General features: G+C 38.7%; 1 protein-coding gene across 1 annotated transcript in view; it reads right to left on the bottom strand.

Moving 5' to 3' along the window:
- Positions 1–17,184, bottom strand: part of tmprss2.9.L (transmembrane serine protease 2 gene 9 L homeolog) — a 30,443-nt gene extending 13,259 nt beyond the window's left edge. The window contains exons 1-9 of the mRNA XM_041581164.1: positions 17,034–17,184; positions 12,113–12,190; positions 10,092–10,214; positions 8,008–8,142; positions 7,787–7,916; positions 4,186–4,296; positions 3,489–3,532; positions 2,159–2,330; positions 158–321 (exon numbers count right to left, since the gene is read on the bottom strand). Of these exons, the coding sequence (XP_041437098.1) occupies positions 158–321; positions 2,159–2,330; positions 3,489–3,532; positions 4,186–4,296; positions 7,787–7,916; positions 8,008–8,142; positions 10,092–10,214; positions 12,113–12,190; positions 17,034–17,184 (1,108 nt within the window). The remainder of the gene's footprint in view (positions 1–157; positions 322–2,158; positions 2,331–3,488; positions 3,533–4,185; positions 4,297–7,786; positions 7,917–8,007; positions 8,143–10,091; positions 10,215–12,112; positions 12,191–17,033) is intronic.
- Positions 17,185–21,395: the final 4,211 nt, after the last annotated feature.

Raw genomic sequence — 21,395 nt, 5'->3', positions numbered from 1 at the left:
TGTATATATATATATATATATATATATATATATATATATATATATATATATATATATATATATATATATATAAATTTGATCTTGCTGTTGGGTTTGGCATTGTTTGAACTGCAGAGATTGGTTCTTGCCAATCATTTCGGTGCCGAAGAATTCTTACTATCAAATGTTATTTCATCTTGGAGCTTCATTATGGCTATGTCATTATCATAAGACTTATAAACAGGGTGTGTAAATATTGTTTGCACCAACAAGCCACTGGTGTCACTGTAACTTGGCAGGGTCAATGTCCCAGAGAAAACCTTCCAGTCTGAAGCAGTTGGACCTAATAGAAAAATAGGAAATTATATAATGCTTGCATTGCAAAATTATATCACAAACAATAAATACATTTTAATGAAAAATGTAACCCACAACAGTGGGCCAAAATACATCAGCACCAAGTACAGTCCCACTGCCCCTCACATTTAGTATCATAGAGGTAATACAGTTGAGGGGACCACTCTGTGATTGAATAACCACTCAAATGATCCCATTGCTACTGGTGGCTCAGATTATAAACAAATAGCCAGACATCACTAAGCAATACTATCTAATTCAAAAGGACTTTGGCAATACTGAAACCAAGAATTCTCTGTCATCCCATTGACATTACAAAATCCCTATTTGTTTCAACTTGAGGTCCACTTTCTGACTCAACCCAACCAATTCAATTTTTCTGGTTAAAGTTATCCTAGTCAAAGTACAAGTGGGTATTTTTGCTTTTTACTGTATGTTGGGCTATTAAAGGAAAACTCCAGGTTTGCAAAAAGCTACACTGTATTTGCATAAAGGAAGAATTATTTGCATTAAGGAATCATTTTTATTACAGGTATAGAATCAGTTATCTGGAAACCCATCATCCAGAAATCTGCGAATTACAGAAAGGCCATCTCCCATAGACTCCATTTTATCCAAATAATCCAAAGTTTTAAACATGATTTCATTTTTCTATGTAAAAATAAAACAGTAGCTTGTACTATTATTAATCCTTATTGGAAGCAAAACCAGCCTATTGGGTTTATTTAATGTTTACATGATTTTCTAGTAAACTTAAGGTATGAAGATTGAAATTATGGAAAGATCCATTATCAGGAAAGCTCCAGGTCCTGAGCATTCTAGAGAAGAGGTCCCGTACGTGTATTTTATTAATTCCATTAATGACATATTGCATTAGCTATAACAGGGCCCGTTTACTAAAGTTTGTAAAAATTGTCTATATCCCATCACCCATTATCGCTGACAATATATTGTTCTTTTGTTTGGCTCCTGGGGGGGAAAAGGGAGGGGGGTGATATCACTCCAACTTGCAGTACAGCAGTAAAGAGTGATTGAAGTTTATCAGAGCACAAGTCACATGACTTGGGGCAGCTGGGAAATTGACAATATGTCTAGTCCCATGTCAGATTTCAAAATTGAATATAAAAAAAATCTGTTTGCTCTTTTGAGAAATGGATTTCAGTGCAGAATTCTGCTGGAGCAGCACTATTAACTGATTCATTTTGAAAAAAATAGTTTTCCCCATGACAGTATCCCTTTAAGTATGCTGCCATGGCAGCTGGGTTGTCTGGGGAATGCCTGCCAGAGTGGGGCAATGGGACAGTGCTAATGCCTCTCTGGGTCCCAGGAGGTAAGGTTGAGTGAGGCCATTTGATCCTACTTGCCCATCCAGGTGCAGTGCATATGTGTGGCCGGCATGGTGGTGGCCCGTTCACTTAGTAGAGTAATTGGTTAGGCAAGCATTCCCGTTGGGTTAATGTTATACTACAGTTACATGTTGTTTATATTGATGTTGTTAATAAAGCTTCACTGAGGAAGGGCCATTTGGGTATGAACTACCTTGCAATAAAAGTTGGGATTACCCTGTTTGAAGCACAATAATGTACTGTTGATCCATTTTAATAAAGCTGCTACCTTTAAACTCCATCCTAGGCTCCAAGAGTTGTAATCATTATGTTGGGCTTAACGCTGCCCAGGTCATTCTATTTTGGTAATGTCAGATTGCCATTATTTAAATAATGTAATAGTACTTTGAGGTGTGTGAGCCAATAGGCAGTAGTGCATTTATACAACCAGTTTTGGGTGTTCTTAACAATATTTGTGCTTACAAATCAGAACAACTTACCCATCTACACAATGAGCTGCAGTTACTATCCATTTTGGTGAAATGATGGACCCGCCACAAAATTCTCCTTTTCTGTGCTGTAGATTCACTTGCCAGGGCCAGTTTCCCAATGAAGCAATGGATCCTCCTGTTATTCGGCTGGTTACACTTTTATATGCAACACCACAATCTGCAGGTAAATTAATAATAAAAAAAATCACATCAACCCAATCCTATCTAAACTCACCCAAACTCCTTCTCAGGTCTGTCAAAAGGGGTTGTAAACCCAAAATACACAATTATAGATGTAAGAAAACGCCAATGAGAATTCTACTGATGAAAAACGTAATTATAAATACAAAAGAACTGACAAATAAGAATACTGATTCCCAGTATCATGGAAGCCATCTTGCCGTTATCTCACATATAGAGATAATCATGTCATTTTTTTCTTCATTATATGACACTGGAATCAAACATGGGGATAAAGGACAGACTTGTTAAGTGCTGGGAAACTGGGCTTAAAGTTTCCAACTTCAGTTTCAGGAACAAAGAACATGGAGCCAGATTTAAACAGATCAACTGGGATTCTCATTGGAGGATTTTTTGCATTTTAAAGCAGTCGCTGGCTGTGGAGATTTGGGGACATTTTTGGAAAATATTTATTGTGCAATATTGCTAAAATAATACAACCCTGATGTTGCTGGACTACAGCTCCCAGCACGCCTCAGCCTTTATTATATGTTACATTATTCTGGGATTTGTAGTCCAGCAACAACTGAGTAAAGTTTGGTTGGGCAGTGCAGTACAGAGCAGTAGAGTTTGCTAACGCTTTAAGAGTAAAAAAAAGGTTGCTTTGTCTAGGGGAGGCACATAGGTGTCCATTAATCTTTCAGATGTGTTAGTTAGGTAGCACAGGTGGGTGAATGTTGCAAAGGAGGCCTGTATGCAGGGTTGGACTGGGTCTGTGGGACATGCTGCCTGTATGGCTGCAGAGAGGTATGAATTGCAGCGCATAGCCCTGGATGCAAGTGTTGAGTGAATGGGCACTAAGGGACAATATTTTGTGCCCCTTGCACTTACTCTTCACATAACAAGTCTATATCCCCAGGTACTGCCGACTCCCTCCTATTTAGGGAGGTACCTATTTCATGATCAGGTGAAAATAAATCATATGAGTGAAACTTTGTATTTTTAAATTGCCCAGTGTAGGTTTGGGTTATCTTGGCTGTATTCTATGGTATTCATTCAAATCTGAATCTAGCAAAAAAACAAAAAACAAATCAAATGCTGGATTCAATGCATCCCTAAATATGCAATGAATGTCCATTGAAGTTTTAACACTTACCTATACATCTTAAAGACACCACATAGCCAAATAAACACGAATTGCTGAAAATAAAGGCAGACCATTTTTTTTATTATAATTCATTAGCTATAGAAGAACTTGGACAGCTTGCAAGTCACATTAAATGCAGAACGCACGTTTACTTTCAGTTAATAGTGACTATTGGGTTAATGCTCATTTAGAAATATTAAGGGTTAAAGGGCACTTTATGCACAGTATGTATCTAACACCACACTGCAAGGTGTAGGATCAGAATTCTGAACAACGGCAAACGGTAACAAAACAACAGGCGCAATTACTATAAGCATTAAAGAAATTTGCAAATATTACACAATAGAACACAATGCTTGGGACCTGGGACTTTCTGGATTGTTTCATGTTTAAAATCTACTCAGATGTATTTAAACATTAAGTGGTATAACAAATGAATGGCTGAATCAGCATTCTGGGTAAGGATTGTTTGGATAATATATCCCTTGTGTATCTATATTAATTCATCCATGTTTAATTGATCCTAAGAACAAGTTGAAAAATTGGGATTTTCTATTTAAGTACCTTAAATGACAAGTCAAGTCAACTGCAATGGATGGTAGTAATGTGTTAGGCACCCCCAGTTAATATAATCACTTACCTTAGAAATGAATATGTGTGTTAGATATTGCTATAGGAGGAGGCATAATAAAGTTTAGATAAATACCTGTATTCCATGCCTGTATAAAATTTGCTGGTCAGCAATCCTGTCTTCAGTTTGAAATATCCATTAGGGGCAAATCTGAATAACAGTGTATTATATCCTTTATAGGATTGCCTGAAGAAGAGACCAAACAAACGTGTCTGGATTAATGGAACACTGGTAGATATACAGGGGGATCAGTGAATTGCTGGAATCTACGGTGGACAATACAATAGGTAGACACTATGGACAATTAAAAGGAAATAAAAGGAAGGATTCCGCCCAGGGTGTAGTCTTCAGAGAGTTAGGTCTCCTAAGTACAGACACTAGGGAGCATGTTTACTAACATAGAGAGATAAATATCTGGAGAGATTCCTGGAGATGTTTACCCATAGCAACCAATCAGATTCTTGCTTTTGTTTTATTATTTATAGATGGCAGTTTAAATCTAATTGCTGATTGGTTGCCATGGGCAACATCTCCAGTAATCTCTCAAGATATTTATCTCTAATGTTAGTAAAAATGCCCCTAGATGCCTTAGCCAGACAGGGCTAGATAGTATGGGTAGCTGGTTCCCCAACAAGAAGGCAGAGGCTAAGTAGCCATGGTTCTACCACAGATATGGGGCAAAGTGTGAAAGAGGGACAGTGTGGACAAACCAGGCCAGAGGTGAAGAAATTCCTACCCGGAAAGGTCAGGGGGAGCACTGGCGAGGTGTTAAGCTGGCTGAAGCAGGGAGGTGGCACAAAAGAAAAGTCCTGGCTGGGGCTAAATGGAGGGTTTTAGACTGTATGACGGACAGCTTGACCAGAAGGTGATGCTAGGAAATCCTTAGCTGGGTTCGCAAGTCCAGTAAAATGCTGGAATCGTACTTGGTAAAACCTGCATGAAGGAACATTTGACCAGATTGTGATGATGATATGGAGCAGGGATTCCCAACCTTTTGAACCCATGAGCAACATTCAGAAGTAAAAGGAGTTGGGGAGCAACACTAGCATGAAAAATGTTCTTGGGGTGCCAAATAAGTGCTGGGATTGGCCATTTGGTAGCCCCATGTGGATTGTCAGCCTACATTGAGGCTCTGTTTGGCATTACACCTGTATTTTATACAACCAAAGCTTGCCTCCAAGCCTGGAATTCAATATAAGCACCTGCTTTGAAGCCACTGGGAGCAACATCCAAGAGGTTGGAGAACAACATGTTGCTATTGGTTGGGGATCACTGGTATGGAGAGTGAGTACTGTATGCTTCTTAACTAATAAAACATTTTTGGTTCAAGTTTATTGGTGTACTGTGCCTTTAAGTGTTGGACAGGGCCCTTACAAGCTGAGGTTTCCTTGTCTAAGTTACCAGTAAAGCCCTAACTTTTATAAATGAGCAAAAAAATATGAATACCCTTTAAAATAACTTGTGTTAAGGTATTTCACTAGAACGTTAATTAACAGGGGCATGTTTCTTTTTAATTGTCCATAGTGTCTGCCTATTGTATTGTTCATCATGGATTCCAGTATTGTTCCTTTAAGCAAGTAATATATTTTTCTGTTAGCCATGCAACCTGTGGATTTTATATTTTAAATCTATTTAAATGTATGATCTGTTCACTTTAAATTCTGCACTCAATGGTATCATTTCCTAAATGAAAAATGCATTGTGCAAATTTTTTCCTAACCCCCTCCTTATATATAAAAGTGTGTTTCCAAAGTTCATGAAAAATGTAAAGTAATTTAAAATGTTGATGATAGAAGTACAAAGCTACACAAAGCTACATAAGTGGCAAAAATGTTCACTAATATTGTAATATGATCACCCAAGCAAACAACCATGAGATTTGCATCATGGATCAAAATTTGGATGGGTACTACTTCTCACAGCTGGGCTGTTATAAGAAAGTCCTAACACTCCTACTCAAAGCAGTCCAACGCATATTGACAACTTGAAATATACCTCTGTTTGGTCACTAGAGGACTCCAGCATGCTACCATAATGTTTACTAGACTCTACTCCCAAGTTCACTAATATAGTTTCTAAAACTTGAAATATGCATCAGCTTTGATAAATGTGTTAGTTTGTTATGTTTTTTTCCTGACAAGCAGGAAATCTTTGATAATGGAAAAGTTTTAAAGCAGTACATATATGTATTGTTTAATTATTATTTATTAACAGATATAGCGGTTGAACAGACTGAGCAGGATGTGCTGACCAAGGTGTTTGCAGGTAAGGCTTTCCAGCATTTTGAAGGTGAAATCAAGGAGAGAGAATTTACAGTGGATATTAAAGATTCAGTTTTACAACTTAACAAGAATACAATAAAGGAGTTAAGAATGGCATAAAATCATTGAGAGCCGTAAGAGGGCCAAGGGAAAGGAAAATAGATAAATGAACACAGATTGTCATTCCAGGAGCCCTCAATACAACATAAGTTTAGGACATCAATATGTTATTAGTGGGAAGAATTTGAGCCCACTATGGAATTCCTTCTGTCCCATACAGTATGTCCTCAAACATATCCCTGCATCAAGGTGAGCACCTTGCCTCAGGCAGCAGTGAGCGGCCAGTTACACGGGGTGGCAAAAAGCTGCATCTTCTAACTTTAAGGGGCAGATTTATTAAGCTCGAGTGAATTTTCGAAGTTAAAAAAGTTCAAAATTCGAAGTAATTTTTTGAATGCTTTGACCATCGAATAGGATACTACGACTTCGAATTTACTTCAACTTCGATTCGAAGTAAAAATCGTTTGAATATTCGACCATTCGATAATCAAAGTACTGTCTCTTTAAAAAAAAACTTCGACTTCATACTTCGCCAAATTAAAGCTATCGAAGTGCAATGTTAGCCTATGGGGACCTTCCACAGCACTTTCTTCGTTTTTTTTTGATCGAATAGAAATCCTTTGATCGATCGCTAAAAATCGTTCGAATTATTCTATTCGAACTATTCAATCGTTCGATCATACGATTTCTATTTGATCGTTCGATCGTTCAAATACGCAACAAATCCTTTGATTTCGATATTCGAAGTCGAAGGATTTCAATTCGAGAGTCGAATTTCGAAGTTTTTTGAACTTCGAAATTCGACCCTTAGTAAATCTGCCCCTAAGAGTCTAACTTCCGGGTTTTAAACCGGAAATTCGGCTCCCTAGTGCAGAGAGAGCTATTGCGCTCAATACACTAGCAATGCTGCCCCCCTTAGACCCGCTCCAACGCAAATAAGTGCAGGGGGTAGTGCTGCCTGCATCCACTAACAAGATAAACAATGAGTATGAGCAAGAGTACCTTATTGATACCTTATTAAGTCAAAATTTTTAAATAAAATATTTGTTATGCCCACCACATAGCTGATCTGCTCTGTAGCTCTGATGAGGAATGTCATACATGATATAGTTGCTAAATTATTATTCCTGAACTGCTCAATATCCTGGTTTTTGGAATTGGTGGGTCATCATTCATGTACTAAATAAAATTTGTTTTGAATCATTTTATTGATACTTCTACGCATGTTCAACCCTGCCAGGCGCATTCATGAAAGCACTGTAAAATGCTCATACTTTATAAATACAAGGTATAATAGTATAGGAGCTGTACTATAAATATGATAGAAAATACTTCAGTCATGTACAATATTTTACCGATTGTATCCAATGTCCTGGCAGGCAAACCTCCCATAGTCATCAGTCCAATCATCAGCGCAAACGGGCAGCCATGTTGACTTTAATGTAGAATAGACCTGCAGTTGGAAGTCTGCTCCATACAATCTCACTGGAAGAGAAAGTAGTGATCAATCGATTTATTACTTCATGGTAATTAACAGCATTCTAGATGTGTATAAGACTTGCACATCATCACTCACAGCAAGACATTTCATCCTCTCCGTTGGGACAATTGACTGTTCCATCACACCACTGGGATGAGAAGATACAATGCACAGACGAGCCACATCTCTTTTCACATGGTATTGTCACCCCTGTTGGTTGTGTTGTTGTTACTACAAGTAAAGAAGCAGATACAGTATATACAAATTATTAACACTTGTTTTGAGCTAAGAAAGACTCTAACAAATGTTGGACCTCAAAAGAGAAGCTTCATAAACAAAACAAGTCTAAAACTAAAAAGACTAAACCAGTCTAATCGGCTACCTCTGCAAAAAAATATGTCTGTTTCATATTACAGTAATGGGTTTTTTAAACTGGGTGCTCACTAGTACTTTGTACTGTAACAGGTCTTACCCAGGCTGCAACTCCCGGTAGGCACATGTTACCCAGGACTTTTTTCACTAAAGTGGGCCCTTGCTTAACTATTGGAGAAAGGGTCAACCACACTGTGTCTCCACCAGAATACAAATTTTTCAAACTAATTCTGGTCACCAGTGGTTCTTTATAAACAGATGGACTCTTTATTGACAGATGACACACTTTAGGAATTTTGGATGCTGATTGAATGGTACAAAATACTCGGTAAATACTCACAATTTCATGTTTAGTGTTCACAACACCCCAGAGGTAGTATTGCCTTGGTGCACAATCCCCATTTTAGGCAAATCTCACCATGGTCGCACACTCCAAGGATCTCTCTTTCCTTGATCCTTACCCTTCAGTCCCTATTCTGGTAACCTTGTCACTGCAGGGTACAAACCATCCCGGCCTCCTTGTTGGATCCTCTGGTTGCTCTATTAACTACTCTGATCCTGCCTTTCACTCCTGAAGCAACTCTAACAAAACTGGTTGTGCACTTCATCTATACTTTAACTTTCCTCTGTTCCAGGCACTATGAAGCCCCACACCACATCCTCCATCAATTGGGGAGACCGAAGAGCATGTTTGCAGTGCTTTTTGTCACCTAGGGGAAACCTAATACCTTACACTCTAATGGGCCTATTCCCTTTCCCAACTCAAACTAGGGCCCAATCAAGATACAATTATAGATCCACAGGATATGGAAAAAAAACAAATAACAGAACCTAGAGCAATATTGCTAATATTCAGTGCAGTCACCAGGGTGTCTCAACACAAATATGTGTGTGTCTTGAACCATAGAAAGTCAATGTAATTAGGGTCCAACCTAGCTGGCTAATAACCCTCCTGGGGAAACAAACAGAACTAAAGATTTACAAAACCTTTACTCTTCTACATTAACTTTAAAGTGGAACTAAAGCCTAAATAAGAAAATGGCTAGAAACGCCCTATTTTGTATACTATAGAAACATTCTGAAATATTGCACCAGCCTATAGATGAAGAAGTTTAATAAAAGTAACGATTCATGACTTCCAAATTGTTCACAGGGGTCGCCATCTTGTGACTTTGTTAGGTCAGGTTTTGAGTGTTTGTAGGTCATGCACATGCTCAGTGTGCTCTGTGCTGTGGCTGGAATGCTAAGCTTTGAGATTGTTGTAAATGATCTGTACAGGTAAGTGACTGTCTATCCAGAATGCTTGGGACCCTGAAGTTTTCTGGATAATGGATCTTTCCGTAATTTGGATCTCCATACCTTAAGGCAATAGTAAATTACGCCTTATGAGTTTTCTGTTTTAAATGACTTCGTTCAAGAATCTGATTTGTCAAATAAATGTTTATTTAATAGAAGTGAGCCAAGTAGTACTAGGTAGAGTCTTTTATGTATGCTGCATAAACAATCTCAGAGGTAGCTTGTCGGTAATTGTTTTTGCCTGATTTTAAAAAAAACAGAAAACATCACACAACACTTGCTCCTAAATAACCCAACAGAAGTTGGAGTCAAAAGTGGTGATAAATGAGAAAAACAAAAAAAGACAAAATAATATAATGCCTGATCACCCAGCAGATGTAGTATGGACTAACGCATATAAGGAATTCAGATATGTGTAATTATTTAGGTGTGTTAATGTATATCAATTTATTTCATGGTAATTAACAACAATCTAATCTAATCTAGTGTAAGATTTGCCCATCATCACTCACAGCAGGACATTTCATCTTCTCCCTTGGGACAATCGACTGTTCCATCACACCACTGTGATGAGAAGATACAATCTTCAGACAAGCCACATCGCGTTTCACAAACTGGTGCCACATTTCTTGTTACTAAGTGAAAAGAAGCAATTATATAGCACATTTTTGTATTTAACAAAAAGCTGATAATCATGTTAAGGAATAATAAATACCCCACAGAGTTATTTCGAACTAACTGCAGTGATAGTACATTTATAAATACTAAAGCACTAGCACTATTTGGTCTTAAATGTCTAGCAGCAACTACCCCAGAAAGCGGTACCGACAGATCCTCCTCTCCCTCAGTTTTCTCTTCATGGATGGGGACAGGTCACAACAGATTAGGGAGATGTTCATTTGTATAATATGCTGTCGTTTAAAGGGACACTAAACCCAAATATAAAGGTATCCCACTGCTCCCCCTTGTTTTCTATAGAGGTTGAGAAAAAATGTAATTACACAAGGAAACCAATTCACCAATGATACTTCTAATGACCAAAAACTGTTTTTAATGTTTCCAACTCCAGTTGCAGGAACAAAGAACATGGAGCCAGATTTACACTGATCAGATGGGATTCTCATTGGACTTTTTTTGGTATTTCTTTGCATTTCAATGCTGCCATGGGCTGTGGAGAGCTGGGGGGAAGTTTTATTGAGCAATATTGCTTTAAGAATACAACCCTGATGTTGCTGGACTACAGCTCCAAGCATGCCTCATATATCATTATTTTTTTGTTACATTATAGAGTAAAGTGTAGTTGAATAGTTCAGTGTAGAAGGGTTTAGTGTCCCTTTAAACACAGTTTCCCAACACTGAACAAGTCTGTCCTTTATCCTCATGTTTGATTCCAGTGTTATATAATGAAGAAACAATAATCTCTGTATGTAAGATAACAGCAAGATGCCTGACATAGTACTGGGAATCAGCATTCTCATTGGTCTGTTCTCTTGCATCTGTAATGAAGTTTTTGGTCAATAGAATACGCATTGGTGAATTGGTTTCCATGTGTGATTATGTTTTTTCTAAATTTCAGTAGAGAAATAAGGGGTGCAGCAGGACACCTTTATGGTTGGGTTAAGTGTCCCTTTAATGACCCGTTGGAAGATATGATGTTGCGTGATGACTTTTTTTTGTCACAGCAAATTTTTGCCGCAGTTTCGTGAAAAAATTTGCAGATGGCGAAATTTTGCTGCAAATCCATGACTGGCAAAAAAATTGTCTCATCACTACAAGTCACTATAGTGAAGATAATTGTGGGATAGCCTTATAGTTGGGTTAAAACCCATGTAACTATTTGTACTTATTTGAATACCCAGTTCATTGGCCCATAAGTTGATGATCATATACTGCCTCGCTGTAACATAGTGCTTTGCAGGGGGAGGTCCTTCCTCTTTGGATTGCAGAAGTTGATCTGGGTGCATGTTCATTGAGTCAACAAGGCCCCAAAAGTGTTAGGCCCTAAAGGGACAACCCCTTTAAAGAAGTCGGGGAACAGGGACCCCCATGAGGTTAGCTAGTGTACAGGATAGCCACTGTTATAGCACTCTCTAGGAGAGTGAGTCAGTGAGCATTAGTTACTAAGAGCAGCTTTGAGCTCCACCAAGGAGGATATAAGGGAGAAGCTCTCTCCCAGGCTCTGCTTTGCCTGTAGTGAAGGGACCACAGTACTGACAAGGGAAGCAGGTTATTGTTTCATTCCTGTTCCATCTGCTGTAGGGGATCCAGTCCACATGAGGTACTGACAACCTGGAAGGTGTATACTTTTATCTCCCCCTACATATATATATATATATATATATATATATATATATATATATATATATATATATATATATATATATATATATATATATATATATATATATATATATATATATATATATATTTATATTAATATATAATAAAATGTAATATAAATAAATGTGCCTCTATAGCAATGCTTTTAGATAACATAGATAAAAAAACAAATGATTAATAAAACCTCTCTTACCAAAATACCAGATAATTAATCCAACAGCTGTAGATACTGCACCACCTCCTCCAACAGCAACATAAATCTTTGTATTTCCTTTAAAAAAAAAGGTTACACTGTTATTAGTCAAAAATAATTGACACAGAAAGCTTCTTCTTCCAATAATTTATTTAAAAGAATCACCACTGAATTGCTTTTTTGTTTGTTAAATTCTTTGCAGTGCACACAGTTGAGGGAAATCAGGATCCTGGAACTTGCTTAATGCGCATTTAAATCTGAAGGATCAACATTATTTAACTGAGAACATTTATGCCACTGACTCACTAGGAAATTAGTCAACCCACAATTAAGCTCATCTAGCGCAGGAAACTAATCTCCTCTGTTTTCCCAGTGGAAATAATCTAAATTTCCAGTGGGAAAACATATGAGTTATCTTGTGATTTACAGCAAAACTGATTTACATTATTGCCTTTGGGAAAGCATTTAGAGGATATTTAGTTGCCCACATTAGAAAAAAATAATTGAAGGGTGACTAACATCTTCATGTGGCACTAACCCTGCCTACATTGCCATTGTTTAGGCAGTTTTATGTTGTCCAATTCACACATGCATTAGATCCAATATCCACCACAGTTTTTTCAACCAGATAATCCATTACATGGAAATAGAGTTCTCTTTTGATTTATAATAACCGCTAAGCAATTAAGCCATATTTTACCATTTCCCTCAAATGTAAAAATGTAGGCACTTTCAAGTCATCCATGTGTGATGTCATGTATGTCTATGAACAAATAAACAAGACTGTAACATCTTTTCTAGGGACTTTCTTGAATGCTTTGCATTAAAGGGGTTGTAAACCCAACCATATTCTATCCCACTGGGTCCCCTAGATTTCTGTAGAAGACATTGCTGAAAACTGTAATTATAGATGCAAGAAAATTCACCAATGAGAATTCTACTGATCAAAAACTTCTTTATAAATGCAAAAGAACTGACAAATAAGAATTCAGATTCCCAGCTTCATGTCAGGCATCTTGCTCTCCTGCTACATAGAGATTATTGTGCCATTTTTTTTCATTTCATTATATTGGAATCAAACATGGGGATAAAGGACAGAAGTGCTCAGTGCTGGAAAACTGGTCTTAAAGCTTCCAACTCCAATTGCAGGAACAAAGAACAGATCAGGTGGGATTTGTAAAGAACATGGAGCCGGATTAAACAGATCATCTGAGATTCTCATTGGAAGATTTGTTTGCATTTTAAAGTTGTAGCTGGCTGTGGATATTTGGGGAAAAGTTTTAATGAGCAATATTGCTTTAAGAAAATAACCATGATGTTGCTGGACTACAGCTCCCAGCATGTGTCAACCTTCATTATATGTTAATGTATGCTGGGATATGTAGTCCAGCCACAAATGAGTAGTTTGGATAAGCAGTGCAGTTCAGCAGGGTTTACCACCCGCTTTGCCAATTAAAAATCATGTAATACTGCATCTAGTGGTATTTAACAATCCAGACTAGTGATGGGCGATGATGATTTGCGAAACGGCACCGGCGGCATTTTTTTTGACGCCGACGAATTTTCGCCAGCGAATTTTCACGGCGGTGAATCTCGCAAATAGGCGCCTGGCAAATAAATTCGCCCATCACTAATCCAGACCATAGCAAATGTGCAAGTTGTTGAACCCCTGGTTATTAGTGACCATAATATTATGACTAAAGTGTACTTGAACACAGTGTGGTGCAGTGCAGCAGGGTTTAATGCCCCTTTAAGAAAATAGGAATTTTTTATACTCACCGTTTCTGTTTCCTGGTCACCTTCCATGGCAGCATTCACCAAGGAATTACCCTCCTAATGATGTCAGGCTTTAGGCTAAGATGAGTGAGTAGGGGTGTGGCTCTCATTTTTAACTTGTTATGGGGAGGTCCTGTCCATTGGCCCGGAGGGAGATTAACCCATTGGTGAATGCTGCCATGGAGTATAAACTATATCCAGTATTCCTAGTCACCCGTGGCAAGCATTCACCAACGGGAATTCCAAAGCTCAAGAAAAAGGGGGGGGGGCACACAGATTGCATAACAAAATAACTGCGTTATTCAGAAATGTATAACTGATTGCAAGACCTTCCTCCCAAATCTAGCTTCTTGGGAGGCAAGGACATCCAGTCTATAATGTTTGATGAATGTGTTGACTGATGTCAACTTTGCCACTCTGCAGATTGCTTCAACGCTCTGGTGGAATGGCCTTTTAATCCCTGGGGAACCTCCCTGCCTGCCGGACATCTTGCCCACTTTACTACTTGTATAGTCGAAGACATTAAGCCCAGAATTTTTAAACACTGATCGACCTTTGAAGTCTTATATTGCCTGAAGTATTTTTTGTTGTTTCTGAATGGGAAGATTCACCAAATTCTTCTCTGTCTGAAAATATGTCCCTAGAAAAGGCAGTGACCTTGACCAATTTAGGTGACTCTTTTCTATGTTGATTATCCATCCGTGTATCTGTAAAAATTGCAGCACCCTTTCTGTGTGCTGCTTTGCTTCTTCCCTTGAACTAGCTGTTACCAAGATATTGTCCAGATAATGAAAGATTGATATTCCTTCTTTCCTTAACTATCAGGGTGACAAGGACTTTTGTGAAGACTCTTGGAGATTGTGACAGCCCGAAAGGTAGGCATTTAAGCTGCACATGAACCTCGCCTACTGCGAACTACAGATATTTTCTGTGGTCTCGACAGATTGGCACTTGGAAATATGCATCCTTCAGCTCTATATTTGTGAGCCAATCCCGACTGAGATGGCTTGAATGATGAACGCTAAAGACTCCATCTTGAATTTTTTCTTTTCCAAGAACTTGTTTAATTTTCTCATATCCAATACTGGTCTGGAGGGTTTTTGTACTAGGAAAAGCCTTGAATAGAATCCCTATCTTCTTTCTTGCGCCGGGACTATCTCTACTGCTTTTGAGATGAACAGCTGATTTATATATTCCTGAACCAGATTCTGACTCTCTTTTGCATTTCGGAACGAAGAAACTAGAAAATAATCCCTTCTTGGAATTGTTGAAAACTAGTGTTGCAAACCCATCGGTCTTGTACACTTCTGGTCCAGACTTGAGTAAATAGGGTTAACCTTGCTTATATTTCTGTCTGGACCAAGTTATCCTCTTTGTTGCTGTCCTGTAGAAGGAGGAAGAGAAAAAAACGTAATCTTTTTTTCAAATTACTTCTGGCCCCTGGCCGCCCAGATCTCCAGGATGATTGCCTTGAATATTCATTCCCTGGTTTGTATTGCTTTAATGATCTAAAAGATCTATCTTTATCTCTGAAATATGGTGCCTCATATCTGCCTTGTTTGCTTTTTCTCTCTTGAGGAAGAAAGACACTTTTCCCTCCCGAGAACTTCTTGATAATGGCGTCCAAACAGCATTTCCCCCTTAAAGGGAAGTTGGCATAAATTAGTTTTTTTGAGGCTGCATCAGCTGCCCAAGGTTTCAGCCACAGTGCTCTCCTTGCTGCCACAGAGAGTGCCACAGATCTAGCCATGGAATGCACTTAATCGACTGAAGGTTCTGACATAAAGTCAGTCGCCAATTTGCAGTCTGTCAGCATTTCCAACAACTTCAGCCTCTTGACATTGGATGAAATAGCTTCCTCTATATTTAAGAGCCATACTTTTTCTGCTCTAGAAACTGATGTCAGAGCCACCGCTGGTCTGCATGCTGTTCCTGCTGCCTCAAAAGGATTTTTTTAAATTAAACTCCATCTTTTTTTTTTCATAGGCTCCCTAAAGACTGCTGCATCATCAACTGCTAATGTTTTCCTAGCAAGCCTCACTACAGCCCAATCTATTTTGGGAGGAGAATCCCAAAATTTTGCATCCTCCTCTTCGAAGGGGTACTTCTTCTGAAATGTCCCCATCGCTTGAGGTCTTTTCTGAGTTTTCTTCCACTCTGAAGTGATTATTTCATTAATTGAGGCATGCTTTGGAAAACATGATGATCTCTTTTTCAAGGAAGGAAAAAGTTTATCCGCCGAAGATAACTTGTAAGATTCTGTGGGAAATATTAAGGTCAAGGGTTCAATTACAGCCACATTAAAATTTGGACTCATCTTCAGACTCAAGTTCTCCTTCTTCCGAGACTAAAGAAGAGTGTACTTAAGACATATCAGACAATTCACCTTCTGAAACGTCCGGCAATGATTCAGTTTGTCTGGAGTATGAATGCCTTGGTCTCTTTTTAGAGCTAGCTACTTCCTGAAACCCCTGCAACACTGCCTTGATTGCCTTGAGAAACTGAAGTTGTTTGGTCTTCCTGAACTGACGAAGGAGTACTTTTCTCAGGTATCTTATCTTTTTTCTCTTAGGCAGGAAGGCTATATAATCAAAATTAAACAGTATTAGAACTGTAACATGGCTACGCAGTTCTCACTCTCTTTGTCCATAAAAAGATATTGTCTTACCTTCTCTCCTTAGGATGAGTTGCTTCGTCCGGCATACCAGAATCCATGCTTGTGCTTTTCTCTGCAACAGTATACTAATGTGGCAGGACCACAGCAAATGACCTCCACAGGAAGTCTCGCCTCTTTATAAAAGGCATAAACTTTGTCTGCATATAAAAAATGTTTACCCTATATCAAGGGTCAATACTTAATAAACACATGCTCTGGGCTCATGACATAATTTTGGCACCAAAAGAACACGTCTATGTTCACACGAAAGCTGCATGCATAGCTTTGCCCTCAGGCAAAATGGCGTTTTGAACATATCCTGCTTCCATTTGGTATTGCTTCCTATATGACTTGTATCAGGATGACCGAGCAGAGCTCCTACTTTCTCCCGCACTGCCACTGTCTTTGCGTTGCCTCAGCCGTGTCCATGCCAACTGCCAACTTCATCTGCTGTAGACAATTGACATCACTTCTGGGTTTCGCTCATACCACTCTGGAATCCAACGGCCAAGCTCTGCAGCATCGCCAACCTAACCCGATCTGCGGGAGGTAACGGCTTGGCCCCAATGGCTACCTCCTTGCAACCAACAGGCCCTCCATAACCAACCCCTGTAAGGGTAGTTTTCGGACTTCCAGCCATGGAGGAAGGTCGGGGAGACCGAGAGCGACCCCCCCCTGCTGGGTATCAAAAAGGCACTGACCACTGTGCCTGTTTTTATCCATCAGCCTCTGGACAGGACAAAAAAGGCGAGTGAGTAGGGGTAGCCCTTCAAAAGGCTTGCCAGGAGTGACTAGGAAATCTTTTCCTATGCTTTTCTATGAAAGGGCTTTTATTCATAAATAAATCACTTACTTGAAGAAAAAAATAATATCATGTTTACTTCTTGATGCCCTGCTAAAAGCTCTACCGAACATTCAGGGGGAATGGATAGTGGTGGCACAGGCTTATCTGGAATGATATAAGGAACAAAATCAACCATGGCGTCTGCAAAGAATGATGAGAATTCTGTAAAAGCTTAAATACAAAATTTATATTGCAAATTATTGCTACAATGTTTAATATTGTAAATGCAACACAATATTTAGCACAGCAATACACAAGAGAAAATATATCTATAAGGATGACTCTTGTAACATTTGAGCTTACATTTTTTAGTCTGAAGATGTTACATGAACCATGTAGAATTAGCAATTGTTTCCTCTTTTACATTTGCATATTCTCTAGTGTTTTTCAATATAGTATTATTTTCTACACTGTAGTGCTAGATTCTTCTTTTACAGTATAAGCATTGAATACATATGGATTCTTCCCTCTTATATCCTATTTTTTGCTATAATACTTGTTTTATTCCTAGAAACAATTTGCTAAGTATACTTGGAATAGATACATTTGGAGTTGGATGTGCTGCTTACAATACATGAATGTCTACTCAGAGTTCCCTCTGCCTTGTGCCTTTATATGGTCACAGAACCCCTCAGTGACTTCTAATATCACTCATGTATTATAAGGGATAATGTTCCCCCTACTGTAATTGATAAGGATATTAGAAGTCACCATTTAGAAGGACATTAGGGGGCACATTTACAAAGCTCGAGTGAAGGATTCGAATTAAAAAAACTTCGAATTTCGAAGAGTTTTTTGGGCTACTTCGACCATCGAATGGGCTACTGCGACTACGACTTCGACTACGAATCGAACGATTCGAACTAAAAATCGTTCCACTATTCGACCATTCGATAGTCGAAGTACTGTCTCTTTAAGAAAAACTTCGACCCCCTAGTTCGGCAGCTAAAAGCTACCGAACTCAATGTTAGCCTATGGGGAAGGTCCCCATAGGCTTGCCTGTGTTTTTTTGATCGAAGGATATTCCTTCGATCGTTGGATTAAAATCCTTCGAATCGAACGAATAATCCTTCGATCGTTCGATCGTAGGATTTGCGCTAAATCGTTCAACTTCGATATTCGAAGTCGAACGATTTTAGTTCCTAGTCGAATATCGAGGGTTAATTAACCCTCGATATTCGACTCTTGATCAATCGGCCCCTAGAAGTCATCATTTACAGTAGGGGGTACATTATCCCTTATAATACATGAGTGATACTCAGAGTTCCCTGTCTAACTCAGCCTGCAGCCTTGTGCCTTTATATAGTCACAGAACAACCCCTCAGTGACTTCTAATATCCTTATCATTTACAGTAGGAGGTACATTATCCCTTATAATACATGAATGATACTCAGAGTTCCCTGTAAAACTCAGCCTGCAACCTTGTGCCTTTATATGGTCACAGAACAACCCCTCAGTGACTTCTAATATCCTTATCATTTACAGTAGGAGGTACATTATCCCTTATAATACATGAGTGATACTCAGAGTTCTCTGTATAACTCAGCCTGCAGCCTTGTGCCTTTATATGGTCACAGAACAACCCCTCAGTGACTTCTAATATCCTTATCATTTACAGTAGGGGGTACATTATCCCTTATAATACATGAGTAATACTCAGAGTTCCCTGTATAACTCAGCCTGCAGCCTTGTGCCTTTATATAGTCACAAATCCCCTCAGTGACTTCTAATATCCTTATCATTTACAGCAGGGGGTACATTATCCCTTATAATACATGAGTGATACTCAGAGTTCCCTGTCTAACTCAGCCTGCAGCCTTGTGCCTTTATATAGTCACAGAACTACCCCTCAGTGACTTCTAATATCCTTATCATTTACGGCAGGGGGTACATTATCCCTTATAATACATGAGTGATACTCAGAGTTCCTTGTATAACTCAGCCTGCAGCCTTGTGCCTTTATATGGTCACAGAACAACCCCTCAGTGACTTCTAATATCCTTATCATTTACAGTAGGGGGTACATTATCCCTTATAATACATGAGTGATACTCAGAGTTCCCTGTATAACTCAGCCTGCAGCCTTGTGCCTTTATATGGTCACAGAACAACCCCTCAGTGACTTCTAATATCCTTATCATTTACAGTAGGGGGTACATTATCCCTTATAATACACGAGTGATACTCAGAGTTCCCTGTACAACTCAGCCTGCAGCCTTGTGCCTTTATATGGTCACAGAACAACCCCTCAGTGACTTCTAATATCCTTATCATTTACAGTAGGGGGTACATTATCCCTTATAATACATGAGTGATACTCAGAGTTCCCTGTATAACTCAGCCTGCAGCCTTGTGTCTTTATATGGTCACAGAACAACCCCTCAGTGACTTCTAATATCCTTATCATTTACAGTAGGGGTGCATTATCCCTTATAATACATGAGTAATATTTAGAGGTCCCTGGATAACAAGACTTGCACTGCCAGGAAACCTGGGGATGAAAGTGACATGTTCTTCATGGTGGTCACCTAAGTACTGCACAAGTAAAAGACTGTCCCCTACCCTGTTTGAACTCTTGCCATTACAAGGCTTATCCCAGAAAGGCCTGTATACTGTACAAAATAATTACAAACCCCTGTTTTGCATCAGGTTGCAAACATTCCTATAAGCAAAAGTGGGAGAACATTTTGGGGCATGAAATATTGATAATGATTTTAGAAATGCTAAATGTGGGGTCACTTGCACCAAACAAAATTAGAACATATATAAGATATTAATGTTCTGGTACCTTATTGCTGCATAAACTCTTTCCTGCCACATCACAAACATGTTAGACAAGATGCAATGTTCCGGGAACTTTGCAACATTTGTTTTTTGACTGCCCTCCAATTCAACCATTTTGGGAAGTAGGATGCCTCACATGTGACTGGAAAAACAGACTTTTCTCGTATGGAAACCTTTTGAAGGGCTACCCAAGCAGACGTAGAAACTGGTCAATAATGTTCTGACTTCAGTATGAGTTTCATTCTGTTCCAAATGGAAGTCCAGAACCATCCCTACCAGAACAGAAATTTACCATAGTGCAGCGTCAACAAAATTTGAATACAATATTGTTCTTACTCAAAACAAAATAGCCCAGCACTTAAAAATCATTTTTGAATGTGTTTCAAGAGCAAGAAAATGCATTTATAAAATGGAATAAAAGGCAGATGCAACGAAACGCAATCCTGAATCCTCATGAGTAGAACCAGGTAGAATATACAGGTATGGGACCTGTTATGGTACCTGGGGTTTTCTGGAGAATGGATTTTTCCGTAATTTTGGTCTTTATACTTTAAGGGGCCGATTCACTAAGGGTCAAATATCGAGGGTTAATTAACCCTCGATATTCGACTAGGAATTAAAATCCTTCGACTTCGAATATCGAAGTCGAAGGATTTAGCGCAGATAGTTCGATCGAACGATCGAAGGAATATCCTTTGATCAAAAAAAGTTAGGCAAGCCGATGGGGACCTTCCCCATAGGCTAACATTGACTTCGGTAGCTTTTAGATGGCGAACTAGGGGGTCGAAGTATTTTTTTTAAAGAGACAGTACTTCGACTATCGAATGGTCGAATAGTCAAATGTTTTTTACTTAGAATCCTTCGATTTGAAGTCGTAGTCATAGTCGAAGGTCGAAGTAGCCCATTCGATGGTCGAAGTAGCCCAAAAAAAACTTCGAAATTCGAAGTTTTTTACATTCGAATCCTTCATTTGAAGTTAGTGAATCGGCCCCTAAGTCTATTAGAAAATAATGAAAACACTAAATAAACCAAATAGGCTGGTTTTGCCTCCAATAAAGAATAATTATACTTAGTTGGGATCAAGAACAAGCTACTGTTTTATTATTACAGAGAATAAGGAAATCATTTTTAAAAATTTGGAGTTGATGGGAGACTTAATTCAGCCTTAATTCAGAGCTTTCTGGATAATGGGTTTCTGAATAACAGATCCCATGCCTGTACT

Source organism: Xenopus laevis, chromosome 2L (assembly GCF_017654675.1).
Source record: "Xenopus laevis strain J_2021 chromosome 2L, Xenopus_laevis_v10.1, whole genome shotgun sequence".
NCBI classification, from domain to species: Eukaryota; Metazoa; Chordata; class Amphibia; order Anura; family Pipidae; genus Xenopus; species Xenopus laevis.
This window is presented reverse-complemented; position numbering and strand designations above follow the sequence as displayed.